The sequence below is a fragment of the Gymnogyps californianus genome, chromosome 6 (assembly GCF_018139145.2).
Source record: "Gymnogyps californianus isolate 813 chromosome 6, ASM1813914v2, whole genome shotgun sequence".
Taxonomy (NCBI): Eukaryota; Metazoa; Chordata; class Aves; order Accipitriformes; family Cathartidae; genus Gymnogyps; species Gymnogyps californianus.
In genome coordinates this window covers 17,816,748-17,838,798 of record NC_059476.1, presented here as the reverse complement: position 1 = coordinate 17,838,798, position 22,051 = coordinate 17,816,748, and the positions used below count along the sequence as shown (strand labels likewise).

Sequence of the window (22,051 nt, the reverse complement as noted above, 5' to 3'; positions counted from 1 at the left end):
AAAATGATTAGTAACTTTAGTGCTGTTTCAGGGAACATATACCCAAGTTGTGAAAAGTTTAGGGTTTTTTTCTTAATTTAATTATGAAGACTAGAGAATCTTCTTTATTGTAATTCTAGTGCTTTTATTTAAAAAACATTTGACTAGGGGGGGACACTAAAACCATGGATGTTTTACCTCTACGATCTCTTAAATTTAGATTGGAACATGAACATATGTATTTCATAAGGACATTTTTCTTTGTGGTAGGAAATCTTCCTTTCTCGAAGGAAAGCTTTCTCAAAGCTAAAAACAATCACGAAGCAGATATCCCTTGTGCAAGCTGCTCAAGATCCCTCAACACAACCTTAATTAAAGTTAATTAGGCACCATAGGTAAAAACTGAATCACATCTTTTCCATATTTCTCTCCTTGTTTGCTGAAGAGAGGTTACCTGATGTCACTGGCTCTGTCCAGGCAGACAAACTTTCACGCACGACTCTGTAACAGTCACTGGGGTATAATTCAGGAGCTGGGCCAAATCCTTTCTGCTTCATTCTTTTTTTATTGTCTGTGTGTGTGTACAGCAAAAGGGGTAGAAAGGTCAGAGAGAGTCAAACTAATTCTCGATCCTGATGAAGACCAAATCCTTTCTTTGAAAACACTTGCCTGTCATCATTAAAAATTTTGCAAGCTGGTATAAGAAGTTAATAAACCATGCTATAGCAAATATAGTTTGATTTTATTTTTTTTTTAATGGGACATAACAGTGCCAGTAAGAGAGTGTCTTTATAAAAGACAACAGTTTCCTGGTTTGCTCTACATTCCAATATATAATTTGGTATACTTTATTCTTCTGTATTAATATTTATCAGCCCTTTGGCACTGAAGCTTCCACTGTGGCCCACTGCCTGAAATCAGATGCGTATCAGAGAATCCCAGATTCCAGCATTCAAGGGGTTGCATCAGGAGAGAGTCCTGGTTACTTTAATGTATTTCCAAAGGGATTCTGATAGGAATAGGGAGCATTAACACAGCAGTTAGGAATCAATTACGTAGCTTTGCAGAGGGGAACAAAAGGAACAGATATTTCCTCCAGGGACTCATTACAAAGTTACACTGTGAAATTATTCCTCAGCCTTGATTTTTTTTTTCTAGTGTGAATCTTTTTCATATATTGTGGGTTTTGGAAGACAGTGTGCAACTATCAAACTAATGATTTTTTCAGTTCTGTATTAAAAAGAGCATTTTGTAGATCTTCCTTTGGTAGGAAAATGGTGACAACAAAAATTGAAAATTTACTACCAATTATCTGTCAGTCTTTTTTTCATAAAAAGATGAGTGGATGTCCAAATCTGTGCCTCTTTAGAACTGTGTCCTAAAGCTATGGAAATCAGCACTTGTATATACCAACTTGAAGTATGAAGTTTCTGTGATTTACATCAGCTGGAGGTCAAACCTTACAATGATTCCCACACTTATGGAATGAAGGAGTTCATTGATCAGTCATCAGGAAGAAAGAGAAATTGTATATTTCCCTTGTCTTATAACATTATTATTGCTGTTGCACTGGTTACAAATGGCACGACACATTTATGAACGAGGCCAATAAAAGTCTCACTGTAAAACTTTCCTGATTCATGAATGAACAATATGCTCTCTAAGTAAAGTAGAAGTGCTTTTGCAAAGAAGAATTTCATTTTTCTGTGTGAACCATAAGTCAGGTCAGCTGAACAATAGGCTCTTCCTTAGAAAAATTAAGGTCTTTAAGCTGGAAACCATGGCATCACTGCTTGTTTTTACACCTCTCCATGTTGGATTGGGGGTCATTTATCCCTTAACCCAATATAAAGAATTTTTGGTTACAACATGCGTTTTGTCTAGACTTAATCAAGTGCTAATAAGAGTGTAAGCACTGACCTCTGTTATGTATTTATGTAACGTGGTCATCAGTTCACTGTCTGAACTGCAGTTTTTAGTGTGCATGTATATATACAGTTTGCCACATACTGAGATTTGAAGGGCACTTTCTTTGCAATGATTAAAAGTTTGTGTATGTACTAGGGCAGTCATTAGCAAGTTTTGACAACATCCTGACAGCTTTCTAACTGGGTGAAATGGAGAGATATCTAGTGGATCTAACTAAAGAAGATACAGCTCTAAACCCTGTTTTATTTTTAAGCACCTATCTTAAAGCTGAATAACTATCATCTGCTTGCATAAGAATGCAATAAATGCGTGATTTACTTTCACTTTAATGTTTTATTATTTTTAAAGTGATTTTTAAAGTGGCTGGCAAACTACAGGCTTTCTATTCTTAAAGGAGTAGCTGTCCTTGAAGTATGAGTGCTTCTCCCCTTTTACGGTGTCAGCAACCTGGAATAAGATTCAGGAACCGCAAAGGTTGTTGGTTGCTCCTTTACCAAACTCTGGTGCTGTTAGCTAGAGTAGAGTATCCATGTCATGTAGAAGGGCACTGCGGAGAATGTCTGAAGCTGGACTCTATGATACTGGATTTTTGCACTCTTCACCAAGAGCGTGGGTAGGACTTCATGTGGAATTACTGTTCTCCCATGAAATGGCTCTCAGACTCAAGTGTGTGCTTTTCTTCAGTAAGAATATTACTTAAGGAAAAACTTGCTTGTTCTCCGGAATATGAAATGCTACAGTCCCGTCGGTTTACAAGCTTAGCATCATCTTTGACTCCGAAGTTTGCTCCCTCATAAATATAATGTCTTATTAGCTATCTGTACTCTCCATGCCTTTACTTTGTCTCTATGATTAATCTCATCCAAATCTCCATTTCTTCTTAATTTGACATAATTTCATTCAGTGTTGTAGACTCCAGTAGTTTTGTAGACTCCAGTGTTGCTGCCTACTTTCTCCTGGGTACTATTAATACCACTTCAAAATCCAGGGAATGAGTGTAAAAAGGGTGGCTACAACTTAGTGGTGTAAAATGTCAGTTTGAGAAGTTGCTTTCCTTACCCCCGTATCGAAAGGATCCAATAGGCCCTTGTGAGTTACCTAGAGAACTGCTGTAGCTCTGGAAGACATAAGCAATCTCTTCCTGCTGAAATTAAAATTAACCAGTTTTAAATATAGCTTAGATTCCAGACTGTAAGCACTAAAATGAAATTCAAGTTCCAAAAATTTCATCGTCAGGAAAAGCTGTGTTTTTAATTTAAGCTGATTTTGTTTTAAATTTTGTTGCTCTTAGATTTACTGTTAGCTGCTCTTTGGCATTGCTGCAAAACCTTTTTGTTGCTTGTTACTCTTAAAATTCCACAGGAACATAAATATGTTGGATTCCTTTTCTTTTTTCCCCTGACTCTGTGTCCCTCAATGTTATCTGAGGTTGCAGCTTGCAGTTCGTAAATACCAGACTGTTGTGGTCCTATTCTTCCTCATGGCTCATCCATTTGAAGATCCAATTCAGATACCCAATCTTTGCTATAAACAGCTGCAGATTTGGTGCAGTCTGGATGGTTGAAGCTCTCCCTGCTCCCTCTGGTTCTCTATGTGTAATCACTGGATATAAAAGGTCCTTCTTCAGCTTCCAAAAAACCTGACACGCATGGTTGTTAAGACACTATGCCTGTCACTGGTATCTGAAGTGTTTACATTGATGACTGTGAAAACAGTTGTTCCACAAACTTCCATTCCCGTTGAGGAAACACAGCCTAGATAACCGTTAGGGTTTAAAGGAAAGGTTGAATGAGCAGGCTGAAAATAATGTGATGTTTCATCAGTTAGATTCTTCAGGGTTGTACACTGTCCAAGCTCTGAACTTGGAAATGTCTTAAGTACACAGCCAAATCACTCTGAAATTTATATGTAAAATTTTGCACATACTGCTGGTGTTTTGGCTCAACAGAGAAAACAATCAAGAGCAGCTGTTAACGTGTGTGGAAGGCATTCATATGCAGAGTGGAAATAATGGCTGGAGATGACCTACTCTATTTGTGCCTTTTCTTTCTCTGCAGTAGGTCTGTTCTTGCCTAGTACATATGTCTTTTCTTGTACCACTTTGTAACAGGGCATTGTGTCAGGCTGGTAGACTAATGTGATTACAGTCAGCCAAAGGATCATGTGCTGGTTCAGACATGTGACATCAGAGGGCATATTCAAACAAATTTCGGGTTTTCATGTGCTCTGAACATTTTCTGATCCCTCTTTTAATCCTGATTTGGCTTGTGAAAAGGCAACATGAGAAAGAATTTTGACATTTGGCATGACGTAACAATTGTGTGAGCACACACATTGTTGTAATATGGCCTGAGGAAGGAGGATGGTCCAGAGGTTTGACTATTAGCTTGCAACTTAGGTCGCACTGTAGCCAAATTTTCTCTGTAGTTTTAAGCAGGTCATTTAACCTTCCTTGATCTCACTTCCCAACAGTAAAACCTAATTCCCACAATGCAAAGGTGCAGTAAGGATAAGTAGTTAACCACTGTGGCAAAAACTAGTTCAGTTTAATGAAGGATTTGATCATTCAGTGTTTTGCCTTTCCCTATAACTAGGAGAAAGAACAAGTGTTTGATGAAGGATTTTGATCATTCAAAATTTCCTTGTTCTCTTAATCAGAGGGCGAGTCAAAATGTTGACACTTTCTGCAAAGGGAAATGCTTTTTGAATCTCAGCTTTGGAAACAATCCACAGATCAGACTGTTCCAAACCTCCAAAGCTCAGACAGCTCTTGAGGCTGCAAGCTCTGAGGCCCTTGGCTTGGCTGGCTGCTCCGGGCTCATGGAGCCAATAAGCTCTGGGACCCTGGCTCTGATCTAATGAAAATGACTTATTTGAACTCCCAGTAGCCTGTCAAGCAAGTTGTTGAGAAGATGGGCAAGCTGGCAGGAGCTCAAATAGGCTTACATTTTTAAAAGTGCCTGGTAAACTAGATTCTATTGGATTTTTTTTTTCAGGGCAATATTTTGATAATTACATCATTTTTATGGAACACCCAGGTTTAGGTGATTAGGAAAATTCCAACAAAACAAAATTCATTGGTGTTTTGCTGAACAGATCTGTTCACAAGGCAATGCAATATTATGTTTGTGTGACTACACACGTGTTAACTAGAAATATTGTTCCCTAGAACTGCCTTTTCTCTGGGAATCCTGGGAAGTTGCATTCCAGTGACTCTCAGCCAGCAGAATCCATATATCACGTTTCTCTGTAGAACTTGGTGTGAGGATGCCCCAAACTTAAGTACGGAAGATGCTGCTGAAAGATCTACTCTGCTATGCAAAGCCCAGCCCTACCACTTATACCATGGATAAATTTGAGTTTTTAAAATGCAGGATTTATCAACCTTTTTTACTATTACTTCCTAAGTAAACTCCCTTATCTGAATTAATTTAAGACTAGTACCGTTACCAAATACTTCAGAGCCCATATTGTCAGAAAATAAGCTGCTTTTTGTTGTTTTTACATTTTGGTAACTATTTGGAAACTATTCCTTGTAGCTACAGTAAAGAAGGATGTTTAAAACTTCCTCACTGTACTTCACACGGTTTCAGCTGTAGTGGGATTCTCTATTGCTTTCCTTTCATTCAAGGTATATTCACTATTCTTGATACCATTTGCTGTTCAGCAGTTACTCAGAGCCAAAGAGCCTGGCAGAAGTCTGCTGTATTCAGTGTCTGAGCTGTAATCTCTTCCCATTTTATAGTAGAAGACTCTGCATAAAACAGAAACTAGTTTCAAATGCCCCATGCCAGAAGTTCTGAATGATATATTTCCTCAAATTGTTATCTTTTGAGCACGTGAGCGAGCATGTGGGAGTTAGGCTGAATGAGAGGTGGGATGGGCTAGATGCATTAAGCTTCTGCAGGTATTTTTCTCTATTCCTGTTTTGTGGCGGGATATTTCTAGGGACGGCATGTGGAACAGCTTCATGGCTGGATCATGGCCATGTAGAAAATGTCTCTTTCCTCCACCTTTATCACACCAGTACCCAGCAGAGATCCTCAAGCTGGTTGTGGAATCCGAGGGTTGGATTTGTGTTGCAGATTTAGATTTTTATCATATATAAACCCATAGGTTTTCACGATAATATTCCAGAAAATCGCTTTTAAGTCCAATTATTACTTTATGCAGTTCAAGGCAGCAAAATGAAGTGATGTAAATAATTAGCATTGCTTTTTTGTAAAAGAGTAGCTGGGGTTCCTAGGGTATAATAGATTGATTAAATTATTAGCATATGAATGTTCTTGCACTAACATTGTAGGTCGTTGAGTTTTTGTAAGAGGAGGGTCACAAGCTCAGTGTTATTTTGAAGAGTCATTGGAGCAGAAAGCAGTTATTAGTTTTATGTCCTATGAAAATTTAAGACGGGAAATAGCTGCCTTAATGTTTTCTATTGTTAAAGAAATATTGGAAAAAATATGACACTATGCAGAAGACTGTATATGATTGATGACCATTTTGCATTTAAAACCCATTGTGTGAATTTGAATGGCATTAAATGATATTTAGTTGTTGAATAGCAAGAGAGGCATTTTATATAACTGCTCTGAATAGTAAATTCACAAGATGCTCTGAAAACTTCATAATGGGACCCAGCTTTGCAAAATATTAAGTGCTGTACAGTTAAAATGAAAATAGTAAAACCCTATGCTCCCAACTTTTTTTTAAGAGAATATTTAGTTTTCCTTGGGAAACCAGTATAAGCATGAAAGGGGAAATTTATCCTGGGATTTCTTCCACACTGTGAAGATCACTACTGCACAGTCTTTAATCACTTGTCTGCAGAAAGCGTTTCTATTTAGGAAAATCCTTGACTGACTCTTCAGGCAGGGCTTGCCTTGTCTGTCTTTGCATATATCTGTAAAGCCAAATGAAGGTGTGATTGCAGCCCGGGTAAATGACTATTACATGACTGTAATGTTTTGATGAGCTGGCTCAAGGGCATATGTAAGTTTGCTGAGTTCTGTTACTACCCATCTTTTGCCCAGGTTAGAGGATGGAAACAGCTCTGAGGAAGCCAGACAGATTGCAGATGGCTGGGCTGTTACCTACACTTTCCAGAACTTTGTAAACAGGTCTCCTAACAAAAAGCCAGCTTTGTTTTCCAAGCATTGATTCTTTTCTGTCACTACCCAATATGTTATTTCTCAAAAACATGTATCACTGGGAAGAAGAGCTGGCTATGATTCTATACCCTCATTTTATTACAGAAAGATGTGTAATATCCACGTGTTTAACTGTGTATTCAATAGTTACAGTCTCAAAATCACTTTTTTTTGTGTTATCTGAGAACATTTACTCCACACTACCTTTCACTGAAAAAAGGTGCCTACAGAAGTTTACTTGCACAGTTAAAGAGACATTTTTTATGATTCTTTAAAAACTGGATGTTATAGTCTTATTTTGGCAGATGCTGCTCTAAAACTATAAAGTTATAACAGTGAGACAGTCAGCCTTGAGAACATCTTGATGAATTAAACATGCTGCAGCTGCAGTTTGCTTTAGATGTCTGCAATAATGACTGGATTAAAGCTAAAATAAACATAAAGATCCAAAGTTTATAATATTGATTTCCAATGTGATCAGTTGTTCACACAATCATTACTACAATTAAACACTGAGTCATTGTAAACAGATGCACATACTTTCATTTACATTCCAATTCTTCTCGCTCTCTCTCAGTAGAGTGGAAATTGCATATGTGATTTGGGGGATTTGTTCTTTTTGCACCTGGTCTATTTTTAAAAATTAAGAATTAAAATAATCTACTTTTCTTACCTCTTGGTAAATTAAAAAATGATTATGCATTTTCTTCCAAAGTGTGCTTCTCCCCAGTGTTCTCTTGGCAGTTTAAATGTTTCATATATAGCATATGATTCTTCATTTTTACAAAGTGTGCATGTAATTCATGTATATATTTACCTAAATTTAATCCCTTTGTAATAGCAAGCTGTACATCTAACACAGATGAATGTACCTAATTGTTGTTTCCTTTGCTTGGTGTGTTTTCTGAACAGTTCAGTGAAACCTGTATTGCTAATGAAAAGAGAGAGCTCTCAATATGCATAAGTAGGTGCGGAGCCAGAATACTTTTACTATACTTTTTTATTCATTTTAATTTCTAGGGCAGTACAGAGCCAACCATTTTCAAGTGTTTTAATTCAATTATTCAATCAGTATGCTTGGGTAAGTTATTGAAGGTGGGGCAGATAACATAGTCTCAGATTTTCTGTTAAAAGAAAAAAGAAATCGATTGAGAAGAAGCTAGGTAGAGAGGAAGCTGGAAAAGGAAAGAGCCAAGGGCCAGAGAGGAAAATGAGGTATGGAAGGGGAGTGAGAATAGGAAGTCTGTGGTGGATGTACAGATTCGATAAGGAAGTGCAGAGTGGCTGGACAAAGCAATGGGGAATGGAAAGGGTATGTTTAATTAGCAGCCACATTGCGGAAAAGAATGTGGGTTGGTTGAAGAGACTGAGCTGAAAAGGTGCATGAAAAAAGAATGACTGGGGAGAGATATGAGTGGAAGTTTGATGGACTAAAAAATAAATTAAATTCATCAGGCTAATGCTCTAAGCTGGCAACAAGAAATGGGTAAACTTTCAATTGCCCCAAATAACTGAGTAAACTGTGCTTATCTCACTTTACTCTGGATGTGGCATGAGTGGAGCCTGAAGTTACATTAGAAATCTGAGGGGAGAGATCAAGGCTACAACTTAGTATAGGGAAGTAGAGAAGAGAGGGAGCTAGAACAGATACAGATTGTAAAAGCTCAACTTGCTAAGACTGGTTGATCCCACATTGGCCTGCAACCCAAGATTGTTGTTAGTGCTGTCAGCAAATACTTGTTAGCCCTGTGGCACAGTATATTTCCTGCCTAGTGAAAGAAGCCTAAGTATGTTACAGGAATTGAAGGAAGCAGTATTTCTTTGAAGAAAAAGAAGTCTCCATGCATATACATAGGAAAACTGAATTAAGATCAAAATACAATCATCAACGACATTCTGGGATTTCTTAAATTGCAGGTCTTTGGTTTTGCAATCTCAATAATGTTCTTTTGAAGTGGTTTGTTTATAATAATCCCATACGAATTACACTCAACTGTGTTTCAAAAAATCCAGGATTCTGCATTTTTCTTGTTTCATTCATTCATATGAAGCTTTATAGAGAAAAAAATACAATAAGCCAACTTGACAGTATTTGACAAGCTGAAGCTACTGTAAATAACATAGACTTAAAGCAAAACAGAAGTATAGCTAAAGTGGAAAAGGAAGTAATCCCTGTTAATATCTTTAAGGACTTTGTGATAGTCCTTAAAGACTACATGGGGCAATAAGATTTTGTTCTGTTTTTGTTTACAACAGTGTGCTATTTAACATGTTAAAATTTTTGCCTGGGTTGTCAGATAGGAAATTCCAAGTTTCTGTTCCTTTTGTGTGCCCAAAACTGAAAACATATTCTTGTAGTCTGGATGGTAAAGTATTATACTCTTTATTTATTGTGGAATGTTTTTAATTATTAAAATTCTAATGTGAGAGTGGATGCATAACTATGTAGTATTTTGCAACAAAGTAATCACATATCTGTCATTTTAAACAGAGAATAGTTCCATTTTATGCACAGCATGGTCTTGTTTACAAACTAAATTTTAGCAAATAAAAAAGTGCTCGTTCAGTTAAGTCAATAGATAATGTTTTTTAATATTTTATTTTTCAAAGTGTCAGCTCTTCAGCACTGGTCTTTTTCTTTCTCCTTCATCAAAGCTACTTGGAGTAAGTAGGTTGCATGTAGAAAGCCTGAAGATATTTTGTTACTCCATGTTATGAAATAGTTACTAGGATAACTGCCTAGAATATCCTAATATTAGCCTGATTATTCTATTTTACCCAGTGAATCTACTTTTTATTGCTCAGAAATTTAATACAAATAAACGTGTAACTAGAGTTAGAGAGTAGTTGTAAGAGAAACATTCAAGTACGGTATTTCTGATTAAAAGCACAGGACATGTCCAGTGGTAAAATGAAATGAGACTTTATGATTCTGGCTTCTATTATCTTCAAAAATCATTCATGCCCAGAATTATTAGAATAAATTCCACTGCACTATTTTGCATCAATACCATTACACATGATTTTGCCTGAGGGTATTGAGTCAATGGGTAATGCTTGTAATACTGCTTTTTCAATCATGGTTTGTTATAATGTCATTTCAGAGTCATTTTTTTCTCTCTGATTTATTTACCATCTTATTTGTAGCTGGATTAGGAACAGATTAGTTTTTGTTTTAAAGCAGGCATGGTGATGTGAATATTACTACAGAAAATACCAGTTAAACATGAAAACTACATTTGGAGATAATATAATGTCAGAGGCACTTCAGGTTATTTGCTACTGAAAACCATTATTTTACCATCAAAGGGAAAATGCACAGTATCTACACAGTGCTGTGGAATATTACTATTGAACTTGATGAAATACTTCACATTTTTAGCACAATTAGTACTTCAGCATTTATGTTCTATAATTATCACAAAATTGTTTGTACTGTTGATAGTCTCATTCATAAACATAGCATAAATATTTAGCAAAATGTCTAATTACAAGCAAAGTGAAAATCACCAACACCCATTCTTAAAACAAAACCTCTCCAAAAAAATCAAACAGGAAAAGATTGGGAAAAACAAGGAAGGAAAAACACCTGAAAGTTGTTAGTCGTATTGTTTAGGAAGGTACTAGAAGATAGATGCTCAGGTATTATAGCAATCCACAAAATGTAAAAAATGTGTGTTGACCATAATGAAGATAAATACTACTCAGAGTAAAATATACTAATGGGTAATTACTACACAGTTCCTGAGGGCTTGATTTTGTCATGTTTTTTCTTCAAGCAGTGTCCTATTCTGAGAATGTTGTCTGGCTGACTAGTGATGGAATAAGACGCTGTCCCTCTCAGGGTGGCTAGCAGTATGAATATCAGGACCATGGAGAAGTTCCATTTTTCCATGTTACTTTCTGACAGCGTTCATACTACTCAAGATAATCATTGAATACGATTATTTGAAACCTCTTATATAATGACAGGATTGTATGCATTTTTATCTGGAAATTGCTTTACTTAGATTCTTTTTCCCCTTCTTCTATTCCCTCCCTTCCCTCTCCATAGAATCATTTAGCTTGCTGCAAAAGTTACTGATTACAGTGATTCTTGTTAGCACTTTGTCTACCCTCATGAGTCAGCTAATGATTTCAGAGAAGTAGCCACCATTTTATGGATTGATGTTACATTGTATTCCCATACTTTCGTTGTAGATTGAAGGCACTCAACCCCATATTGCTCAGCGTACTGCAGGAATTTATGGATCTTCTGTAACACTTTCTCTACAGTTGCTTTACACAATTCTGGGTCTGTAACTGGTGTAAAATTGCAAAGCTATTTGCTGCACTGAAGGTCTGAGCAGATTTATGTTTTCCACCAAAGATGTACAACATTCATTCTTGTAAAGCTAACAGTAGCAGAGAGGAGAAAATAGCTGGCTTCCTGATTAGTGTTTGCAAAGTATGCTTTCATCTTAGTCATTACAAGTCAATAAATAGGGAATGGAGCTGGTTGCAATGCTGAAGGTAGGCTGCATGGCAGCACATGATAGACCTGAATGGCAGATGGAAATCCCGGTGCAGGGGCTGCACCTGTTTATTGATGGCCATGAATACATGGATTGAGGAGGTGCACATCAACTGTTGAAAGAAAATAGAATCATAGTCCCTGTGGGTAAACATTGATATTGCCAAATTCTGCTACTGAAGTCAATAATTTGAAAGTGTTGATGGCAGCACTGGGCTCCTGTTAGCTATTTTAGCAAAAATCTCTATATACTACCATGTGTATTCCTTTTTGACATACAGCGTATAAAATAAAATCACAGCCTGCTGTCTTGGCTAGGGTGATGCTCAATGACTCAAATTCTACATGGTAAGGGTAGAAAATGGCATGGAGCTAGATATTCAGGGAAAATTTTAAAGAAATATGCTTGAGAGAGGCTAGCTTTCACTCACATCTCTTTTATTATTCTAAATCATGCTAATCAAGTAACGTTGCTTGTCTTTAGGTTAGTAAATTCAAATATAGACACAAGCACATGGTAATAACGTCAGCAAAATGCTTCTTTTCTTTGAAATCTGTTCCTTTCTATTGCTATGGAGAGTTATCATGAATTTTCTCATAGGTTTCTTCAAACCTTGTGGCTTATACCTTTCAGCGCTATTAGCTGACCCAGTTAATGCACAAGCTCTGTCTGGAAGAAATCACTCCAGAAAGGGATTGCTTTTGATAATGGAGAAGGTGGGAATATCTTTTTGCGAGTAAACAAGTTTTGAACAGGAAGTGACTGAAACACTTTAAGTTTGCGACATCCTTCCTCACCCTCCCTTGCAGCTGCTATTTTTGCTGAGTTACTTTGCAGGCACTACCTGCACCTTCCTCTCAGAAACCCACTCTCTCAGAAATCCATTAAGATAAAACAAAAACAGGTTAATGTTTTTTATTCAATCTGCTGCAGGGCTTTATTAAGACCCTAAGAAGTTTATCTAGACAATTGTTTTTCCCCCACCTTCTCTTTCCATTACTTTCTATTCTAGGTGCCCTTTCATTCTTGCTTTTTGGCTGGCTGGTGGTTGGAGTAAATTTGTGTGATTCTGTAAATTTTGGTTGGAGTAAAGTGTTCTGAGTAATTTTATTAGAGATTTTAGTCTGAGTTAACATCTACGTGAAAAAAATAATTCAGAAATATCTGAACTAAAATTCCACTGAAAATTTCTTTTCACTAGTTTCTTCAGTTTTACCTCCCTGACTTGTTATATGCGTTGCACTCATTCTCCGTATGAAAGTGCTGAACTGCAGAAGCTCATCAGCATGTTCAGTATTGTAAGAAGTGTTAGCACAAGAGGCACCATTAGGAGGTCATGTCAAGTCAATCATCCAGTAACACTCTCCTCCATCCTGTTTTTTTGTCTTTTGCTAGTCTGTTACTGACATCCTCCCTTTTGTCCTTCTCTCCTCCTTTATTTTTTACTTATTTTTAGAAAATGTTACTAGCATCTCCATATTTATGATTCCAGGATAAACCTAATTGAAGTTGATGGGGATCAAGAATATAATCAACTCAAAGTGTTTATTTTGGGACTTGCAATAACTTAATTGTCAATAAATAGATGATCCAACTAGTTGTGCCATGGGGTGAATTTGGATAAATTTTCCTCAATCAGTCTGTATAATCTGATTACCTCTCTTCCAAGTGACCTTTGTGAGAGAAGATGTAAGTGTGTAGCTGAAAGAGAACATATGTTCTCCCTGTTTGTCTTGTCTTCTCTCAGGCTTTCCTGACTCAGTTAATTTGACAGCGGTCCTTGTACTTGTCACATCCAAGAATTCCTAGACATCTGCATTCAGCGCATTCAGAGTTTGGCCTTGGAACTCGACTTTTTGTTTGAAAAATATACTTTCCTTGCCAGAGGTTGACTTTTCTGTGACCTCAGTGTTTTCAGGTTTTCTTTTGATTGTGAGCTAATGGAGATATTCAGGCTGGGGAAGCAGAGCAGGCTTCCCAGGTGAAAAGCAGCAGTGAACTTGCATGATTTCATAAGGCTTGTTTGCTAAGGTTCACCAGAAATCCGTGCAGCTCACTGTAGTCAAATGAAAAAGCCTGTAGCATTGGACTGTCTTTAATTTTGCACCGAGAACTTACTTTTCTCCTCTTACTGAATTTGTGTACTGTCAGTCACAGGAACTAACATTTAACTCTCAAAAATAGGTAGCAACTGGAATTACATTGATATAAAAAATTAGGTGTGTGCCTAAGGACTTTTAACTTCCAGTTGACAAAATCCATGCAGCACAATTGAATTATTGAATCATAGGAACTTTTTCATATAAAATTGAGCCAGAAAGATGCATACTTTTCTAATGTAATAATTTTTTTGCAAAATTTTAACAGCTAAGATAGCGACATATTGTTTTCTTTCTGGCCTTTTTGTTCCTTCTTTTTTTCTTGCCTTTCAGGCAAATCTCATTTCTGTTTTTAAAGAATTTTGTAGTGCAAGTCCCAAAACTCTTTTCCTTGCAATTCTGATCATACAATAAATGAAAATGTGACTAGTTCAAGCTTTCAAATGTCTATTTACTTCTTTTCTGCTCAGTCTTTTGTGGGTTAGAAGAAGCTGCTTGAGGCTATTGTCACATATTACATTTAATAATCGTATATCAAGAAATAATTTTACGTACTACTGCTACCTTTTTAGAAAAATTTCACCAATGGTTGTTTTAGCATTTATAGAAATTCTCCCATAAAAGTGACAGTTGTTTGCACCTATTCCAACTTGTTTGTTTTATTTCTAACATTTTCGCAGATGATAAACAATTTAATGCTATACCCATTTATTGTCAGAATCTTGCTCTGAACTCAATAAAATATGAACATTGAGTACAGAAGATAGCTGTAGTCAATCTAAGAATTGCAGGAAATGTTATGACAAAAAGACTTCAGTGTATTGTTTTGTGGACACATGATTGTGCAGACATTTTTGATGCAATGATCAGACTCCCTCGTTAGCTGAATATCTTCAGCATGGTATGCAGGACTTTAGGTCAGTATAATCTGAAATTCATAAATCATAAAATAATGAAATATATACCTACATTGTAAGGCATACATTATAAAAGGCTGATTTATTAAAAATAGCATCTTCCTAAAAGTTTCTGCAGTACTAGTGTGACCTGTGTCCAGTGGTGGTGCATCAACACTTGTTCTACCAAAAATGGCCCAGGGGCAGAGAACAGATAGGGTAATGCTCAGGACAGGTAAACATACGTGAACATTCCCACTGCTAATCATGTGGAAAGTATTTGCTACTTGATGGATTACTTATGTTTCTGCCTTCACAATTCTTTCTGTAAGCTCATTTTGTTTAATTAACAGCTATTTATTTTTTTTTACAGGGTATAAATGTTATTTGAGGAAATGGAATCAGAGAAAAAGGGAGTGTGAGCAGCTTAATAGCTTTGCACCTTTAATCTAATAAACCATCTTAGTATATTCTGTAAATTGTAGGTCTTTGGTGTTATGGTGCACTGCTTCACTGAATGCAGTGGCCTTTCATATCTAGAAAAGTGCTTTCCTATCTTGGAAGCTATTGCAAGCAATGTAAGTAGCATCATCTCTGCATTAGTCCCAAGTATCTTTAATTAAAAATCTTTAATTGACTTGGCATAAGTGATGACATGTGAAGATGTCACTAAAGTGACAAATACATATGTAAGATAAATTTAAGGCGCTTTATGGTATCTTTTACTATGGATGATTAAGCAAGTCCTGTTGTTACCATTATTCATCTACAATTGATTTTACCCACAAAACTTATTTTTAGAATGGACTCTGTCCAAGCACAATGAACGGTTAAGTTCCAAGTTTGCAAATGACAGTCTGTCCTCTTCTTTTCTGTTGTTCATTTATCATTGTCATGCTTACTGCCACTGTAATAATACCAGACACGTAAAGTGATGGGGGTTTAGACTGCTTGGTATTTATCATTCAGTATACTGGAAATACTACAAAGTTAGATATGATCATATTTCCACTATATCTCCATTTTAATAATTTTAAAAAGGAAAGCAAATATTAAGGTAATTAAACTGATGTGAATAGTTGTCACATGTGAAGCACCATTTAAAAATTAGTGAGAGAAGACCAAAATTAAATGAGAAAATCCCTAACTACCCTGTGTGAGAGTTTGCCATTTTAAAGCATGCAACATCATCAGGATACAAAGAAAAGATGAGAATAAATGTGTAGGTTAATGACATTCCCAGATACCTGTCTAGAAACAAAGTTGTCTCAAACAGTTTCATAATTTGTTAACAAGGTACTGTTGGCAATATTCTGTGTCATCCTCTCCACACCGGTGCCACCCCCCTCCCCTGCCCAATTTATTTGATGAAACAGTATGTCAGAAGGAGTCCAGACAGACCTTAATGATTATGGCCCTTCAGGGTCTTTTGCAAAAGCAGGGAGGGTGCCTCCTACACAATGTCATAGTTTTCCAAAGGATAATGAAATCCACTGGAGTATGACTGCATTCTTTCTGAATTACAGCTGTAGAGCAAATAAAAGTCAGCACTCTGAAAAGAGTAGGAAAAATGGGATATGGAGGGAAATTCTTTGGTCTTTGAAAGGGCATGATTTTGCTATGACTTATTCAAGAATAAGTGCTCAAATAGTGTATAAAGTAGAGTTGGGCCAGTAATCATCTAGGAAATGTCATAGTTAACGCCAGTTTCTCAGCTAATACCAAGCATGATAAGGATTTAAAGAAAGATATTAATCAAATTTCCACCATGTGTCTCATCTTCAGATCAGTGGGTTGCACATGCACATATGTTGTACATACAAACCTGGAGCACTTTGCTCTCCAGCAGATTCTGCTGGTTCAGAACCATTAAATCACATTTCATCAATGATACTGTCTACGTGGTCCTACAGGCTTTTGTTTTGAGGTACTTGTAGTCAAACTGACTTCCTAAGTTCATCTTGAGATGGGGAAAATAGTAATGAAATGCCATGGTGACAGGCTGAGAGTTATTTATAGTATTACTCAATTATAATAGATTACTCAATTTGGTATTTTGCAACACGCTATCATTACCAAACTATTTGGTAATAAACAGTAGGATATCAGTCTACTTGGAATCTGATTAAATGTGTGCCTTTCAAGAAGGCTGAGTTAATATTGATGGAGAGCATGAGTAGACTTGGTTTCAGGAACTTTGTGTACACAAAGCTGGCAGAGCAGTTGTGGGCAGAGCAACAGCTTCTGTGTCTCCTGAGTGAGCAACCTCAGCAAAGTATTGTTTTGTTTAATGCAGTGTCAGGCGGTTACTATCACTGCAGTATTTTTCCTTCCTGACCAAACAGTGGAAAGGAAGATGGATGGCCACAGTAGAGGCAAGTGTGGGCTGGGTGTCTAAGCAGTATACTTTCAACAGCTTAAAGAATTTATCTAGGCTCACTGAAAGTACAGGTTGCTTAATACATGAACAGTGCATATCCCATGGCCTAAATATTCATATAACAACAAGATCGTTTGCTTTATGAAAATCAAGAATTTGTGCACAGTAATTTCTAGTAATCTCTGATTTCTTGGGATCTTTTCTTCTACATCTTTACCGGAAAAATTGCTAACCATATTTTAAGGCTTCCTATCTTGATGCATAGGGTCAACCTACTTACGTTGAACTACTCAAGAGGTAGGTTAAAGAGACACACGAAGGTACTCCAAAAATGGAAGAGAAAAAGGGGTCTGAGGCACTTTGCAGTGCATTCAACTTTTTCCGATTATTTTAATGACGTATATACAAAATTAGTAAAATTAGTATTTGCCCCCCAAAAGAAACGTGCTGTTGGCCAATGCTGATTTATATAACTAAAACTAGAACTCTACTTTATTGAGTAATGGTTTTGTTTTGCTGGCTTTGTCATATTAAAATGTGAGATGGAACCAAGTGACAATAGTAGTATAACATCTGTTTGAACTTTGGCAGTGCTAGTTAGGATATCATCAAGCAGTGCTAGCTCTGTGCCTTCACTCTCTGCTTCTCTTTCATGAAAAGTATTATTGATCATTAATGCCAAAATGAAAAATAAGAGGTAGCAGTTCACATAAGAAAACATTTGGATGGCAGCTGTTCTACATTAGGTGTAGTTAATGGTCATGTTTGCAACCACAAATGTAATATTTACATCCATTGAAATAACAGAATTGATTAAATGGGATAAGAGCAGAGTGATACCAGCTGCTCCAGAGCATTGTTTTTTGTAAGTTTGATTGATGTTGATTGGGCATGTCTTGGATCTGCTGAATATTAGTAAGAAGCTGAAAAAAAATCACAACTAGGCAAGCAGTTCATTACTTCTCTTGAGCAAAAAGAAAAGAAAAAAGGAAGAACAGTAGTGAATGCAATAATCAAATTTGCATCACTGTATAAGCTCTGCATAGATTGACAAAGAAGGAAAATCATAGGTTATGATTAACATTAATAACACTTACATTGCTAAAGCAGTTGGCAGATATCAGCTAGAGATTCATTTAGAAACATGGCTTGTAGCTACTGAGAATAGTATTCAGCATCAGCTACTTTGTATTAGAAATTTTCCCTGTCAAACAAATGAAATGAGTTTTGCTTGCAGAAAAACGTAAAGTGACAGAACAAAAGAAATGGGATGCAATTTGAGGTCCCAAAGATATGAAGAGCTTCTATTAAATAGTATCTATAATATCTGTCTACAAGTGTAAGATCTTTTATCTTGTTTTACTTTTTTGCAGTAATGTATGTGTATGGATTGCCCTCTCTTGTTCTTAGTAATAGTAAAAGAAAAAAAAACCCACCACCAAAAAATCCCTAAAATGCTGTCCTCCCAGGACGTACTCTAGGGACAAAATATCCCCAGTATTGTTAACCGATGGACAGTTATCAATGTCTCCTTTTCTTTTATTCTGTTCAATATCTTCTTTTCCACCATTTTTTCTACTCCTGTCTGTATGAAAAAAGATAATTTTTCCCCTGGTCAGTGTTTTTTGTGGGTTCCTTTTATTCCAGAATCTGACATTTGAACTTCCAAGGAAAAAGGAACGTCATTTGTCTATGCTTTATAAGCAATTGTTGCTATTGCAGACACAACTTTGAACTGTCAGTTCATTATGGATATGTGATTGTTTTCAGCTTTTCATGCTCCAGCAATGCTCTGTAGCTGTCTGAGGCACTGTCCCAGAGTCTAAATATTCATATGCTGAGAACTTCATGGTAGAGGATGAAATACCTTAGAAAACTGGAGGCTGTTTTTACACTACAGGTGTCAAAGCAAAAAGGCATACCATGTTTGTCCTGATTTAATTTAAAAAAAAAAAAAAAAAAGTTCCTGAAGCAATGGGCCAAATTATTCCCTCAAATTTCTGATATGGTGTGTTTGAATATGAAAATTATCTTACATAAGTGGAATTCATTATGGGAAAGTGAAAACAACTTCATATACCTTGTTAAGCACTTTTACTGTGCACTCTAGTAACAAATCTCTGATCCATATGGAATGTATCACTGCCTGAAATCAATGCCTTTACAATAGAGCTTAATACAATGTCTACTGACCTCAGTGTGAAAGACTTTATTTCAGTGGGTTTGGTTCGGGTAAAGTGCAATTGATACACGACAGTTCTGCAAATGCAAATCTGGGGAATATAAATGCCAAAGAGTTAATAAGAAGCAAGTAACTTCTGAGCATGGCAAGGCACTATTTGTGAAGACTGCACTATACATATTGATACAGGACATCACAGAAACAGATAAAACTTTAAAAGTTACTTTCTGATTTTGTAATATATTTTTATTAATAATACAGGACATGTTACTTCATGTTGCCATAATTACCATTGACTCTAATTATTTGCCTACGAAGATTGTTTTCGTCTAATTGAAGATGAACTGTGTCCAAATACAATAGTGAAAATGTTCCATATTACTTCACTGTATAGCAATAATTTGCTAAGATAGATAAATGACTTAGTAACTGTGGATGGTTTCAAGAGGATACCAGCCAGAAGTGCTCTTAAATACCTACTTTGCTGGTTGAGAACTCTGGAAGAGCAGAATCAGAACCTCATATTCTGTCCTTTCTGTCTTCCCAAGCTCAAGGGAACACTGATGGCCTCTGGCTCTATTCACTCAGGAGCATCTAACCTCTACCATCCAATTTAGTCTTCATAACCTTTCTAGCAAGTTAAACTGGCTTTCATTCTACTTTGTGGCATTGAAAAATAGCTGTTAGGAAAGCTGCCGGCTTGACTACTCTGGCTGTTGGAGCCGAACAGTGTCAATGAAAGACGGGCCTTTTCTGTAGAGCTGGACTTAGAACTTCAAATTTCAAATACCCCTACAATGAAATGGAAACAAGTTTCTGATGTGGTTGAATCCCTGACAAAGTTTGAGTCCAGCTGACAATTAATGTTACAGTTTGCTTTAGAGGTTCAATTCTCCATTATGCCTTGGCAAAACTGTGGGTCCTGACAGGACTGAGATATTGGATCAGGCACTGCAAAGAATAGGACTGATAGAGAATAAGAATAAGCCAGTGGGTACCAACTGATGAGATGAATTTTACTGATGATGCACAAGCATGTTTCAGGTGCAGCATGAGGCTGCCCTAGGCTCAGTGGTTTTGCTTATTCTTTCTGGCTGGTTGTTCTTTCTGCTTTCCTTCCGTTGATGCAGCAGCTTAGTGTTATGTAGCCTTGACATGCTCTGGTGACTGATAAGTAACAGGGGGATTGAAAGAAGAAAGAATGAAGTGTCAGTAACCAGAAGCAGGATCTACCTGTTCCAGTAATCTGCCTGCCTGCTGCCTTCTGAGTTCCTTGAGTTATGTGATCTCAATGGCAGTAAGAGACAGGGAAGCACCATCCAGATCAGGGAGTGAAGGAGAGCAAGAAGGAGAGAACACAGAGCGAAAAAGGAAAAGTTGTGAATCTCTGGTACCAGAAGTTGTTCCAACATACCATGGGCCTGCTCTGATCTAGTTATGGACTCCTCTTCCTGACCCATTTCCATGGGTATGCTGGACAGCATAACCCTCCTGGAGGCACCGCTTGACAGCTGAGAAAGCAGAGGTGCTGGCACAAATGTTCCTAAATTTTACGGTAGTCAGAGATTTTCCTGACTCAGTGGAATTCATCAGTGGGTAGTTCTCTAGCCAGTGTCTCCTCTTTCACAGTAGAAAGTAAATCTAGAAGATTATGAAACCTTGACCCTGAAGTTTTCATGACAATGGAGTTTGAGATTGTTCAGAGCTGAACACTGACTGAGACTTAACTTCAAATGATTCAGGAATTGCTGAAATATTAAGTATTCTTTTTCAATAGAAATGAGTTCTTTCTTGCTTCCAAACTCCTCTAAATGGTGAGGTTTCACTGTTTTAATATTCATCTACCTTAGCAGTTTTTTAAATTAATATTGTACTTCAGTGATGAAAGGAATGCATAAGGCTATGTACTTTACTATATCAGTCATCTTAGGGGAGGTAGGATTGTGGGTGGTTCCTGTGCAAGAATACTATCTTGTATTATCAGAAGTGCAGATATGAAAAAACAAAACTGTTTTTTACTGTAAAAAATTCATTAGGAGTGTGTGTGTAAAAAAAAAAAAAAAAAGTTGCAATTGTTCATCCCTCATTTTCAGCTTGCTTTTCCAGATGGAATATTTTACCTTTTCAGATAACCCTTCTGTAAGTATTAGAAATTTGGAAAGCATTGATGCTTTTAATGCTTGGCTACACATAATTAGTGTAACCATTGAATCATCTTGAATGCATTTATAGAGAACATCACTATATTAATTTTAAAAACATTGATGATTTTATGAACAAAGTCAAGCTATTGACCCTCATGGAAGGGAAATGTAGGTGTTATTTGAGTTCTAGTCCTAATACTTGTGCACAGAGTCTTGAAAAAGTAAATCAAAACAAAGAGTTGTAAACTAATCATTAGACCTGAAAGCATCAAGCAGCATTAGAATTATTTTTTAACTTGCTTTCACATTTCAAGGTCAGCACACTGTTGAAGACAGTGTATTCTGTAGAGGACACAACGGGTAGAACTGTCAAAAATTAACTCCTTTTAAACAGCAAAAAACATCAATTGAAATTTCCATCTAACACCCTTATTGTCTTCCTTTGTTTTTAATTTTTTCACAGAGGATCTTTCTCAAAGCTGGAAGTGAGGAAGAAATCTTTGCACATCTTGGCTTGGATTATGTTGAACCATGGGAAAGGAATGCTTAAAATGATTTGCCAGTGTACATTCATCAGTTGACAGCAATGGTCTTTCTGCCTATCTTGCAGTCTGATTTAGATAGATAGATAGATAAAAAAATATGCGTCTCTATGACAACTAAAAAATTTTAAATATATATTAGTTAGAAGCCATTATACACGCTGATGTTCCTAGAAAAGAAGAGTTTAAGTTCTTCAGAATCCTTTCCAATCTTTTCTGTTTTAGTTTTTGAAGTTCCT

The 22,051-nt window shown here is 36.6% G+C and overlaps 1 protein-coding gene across 1 annotated transcript in view; it reads left to right on the top strand.

The window, feature by feature from the left end:
- Window positions 1–21,820, top strand: part of DNTT (DNA nucleotidylexotransferase) — a 95,485-nt gene extending 73,665 nt beyond the window's left edge. Inside the window, exon 11 of the mRNA XM_050899214.1 lies at window positions 21,734–21,820. Coding sequence (XP_050755171.1) covers window positions 21,734–21,820 — 87 coding nt within the window. The remainder of the gene's footprint in view (window positions 1–21,733) is intronic.
- The last annotated feature ends 231 nt before the right edge of the window (window positions 21,821–22,051 follow it).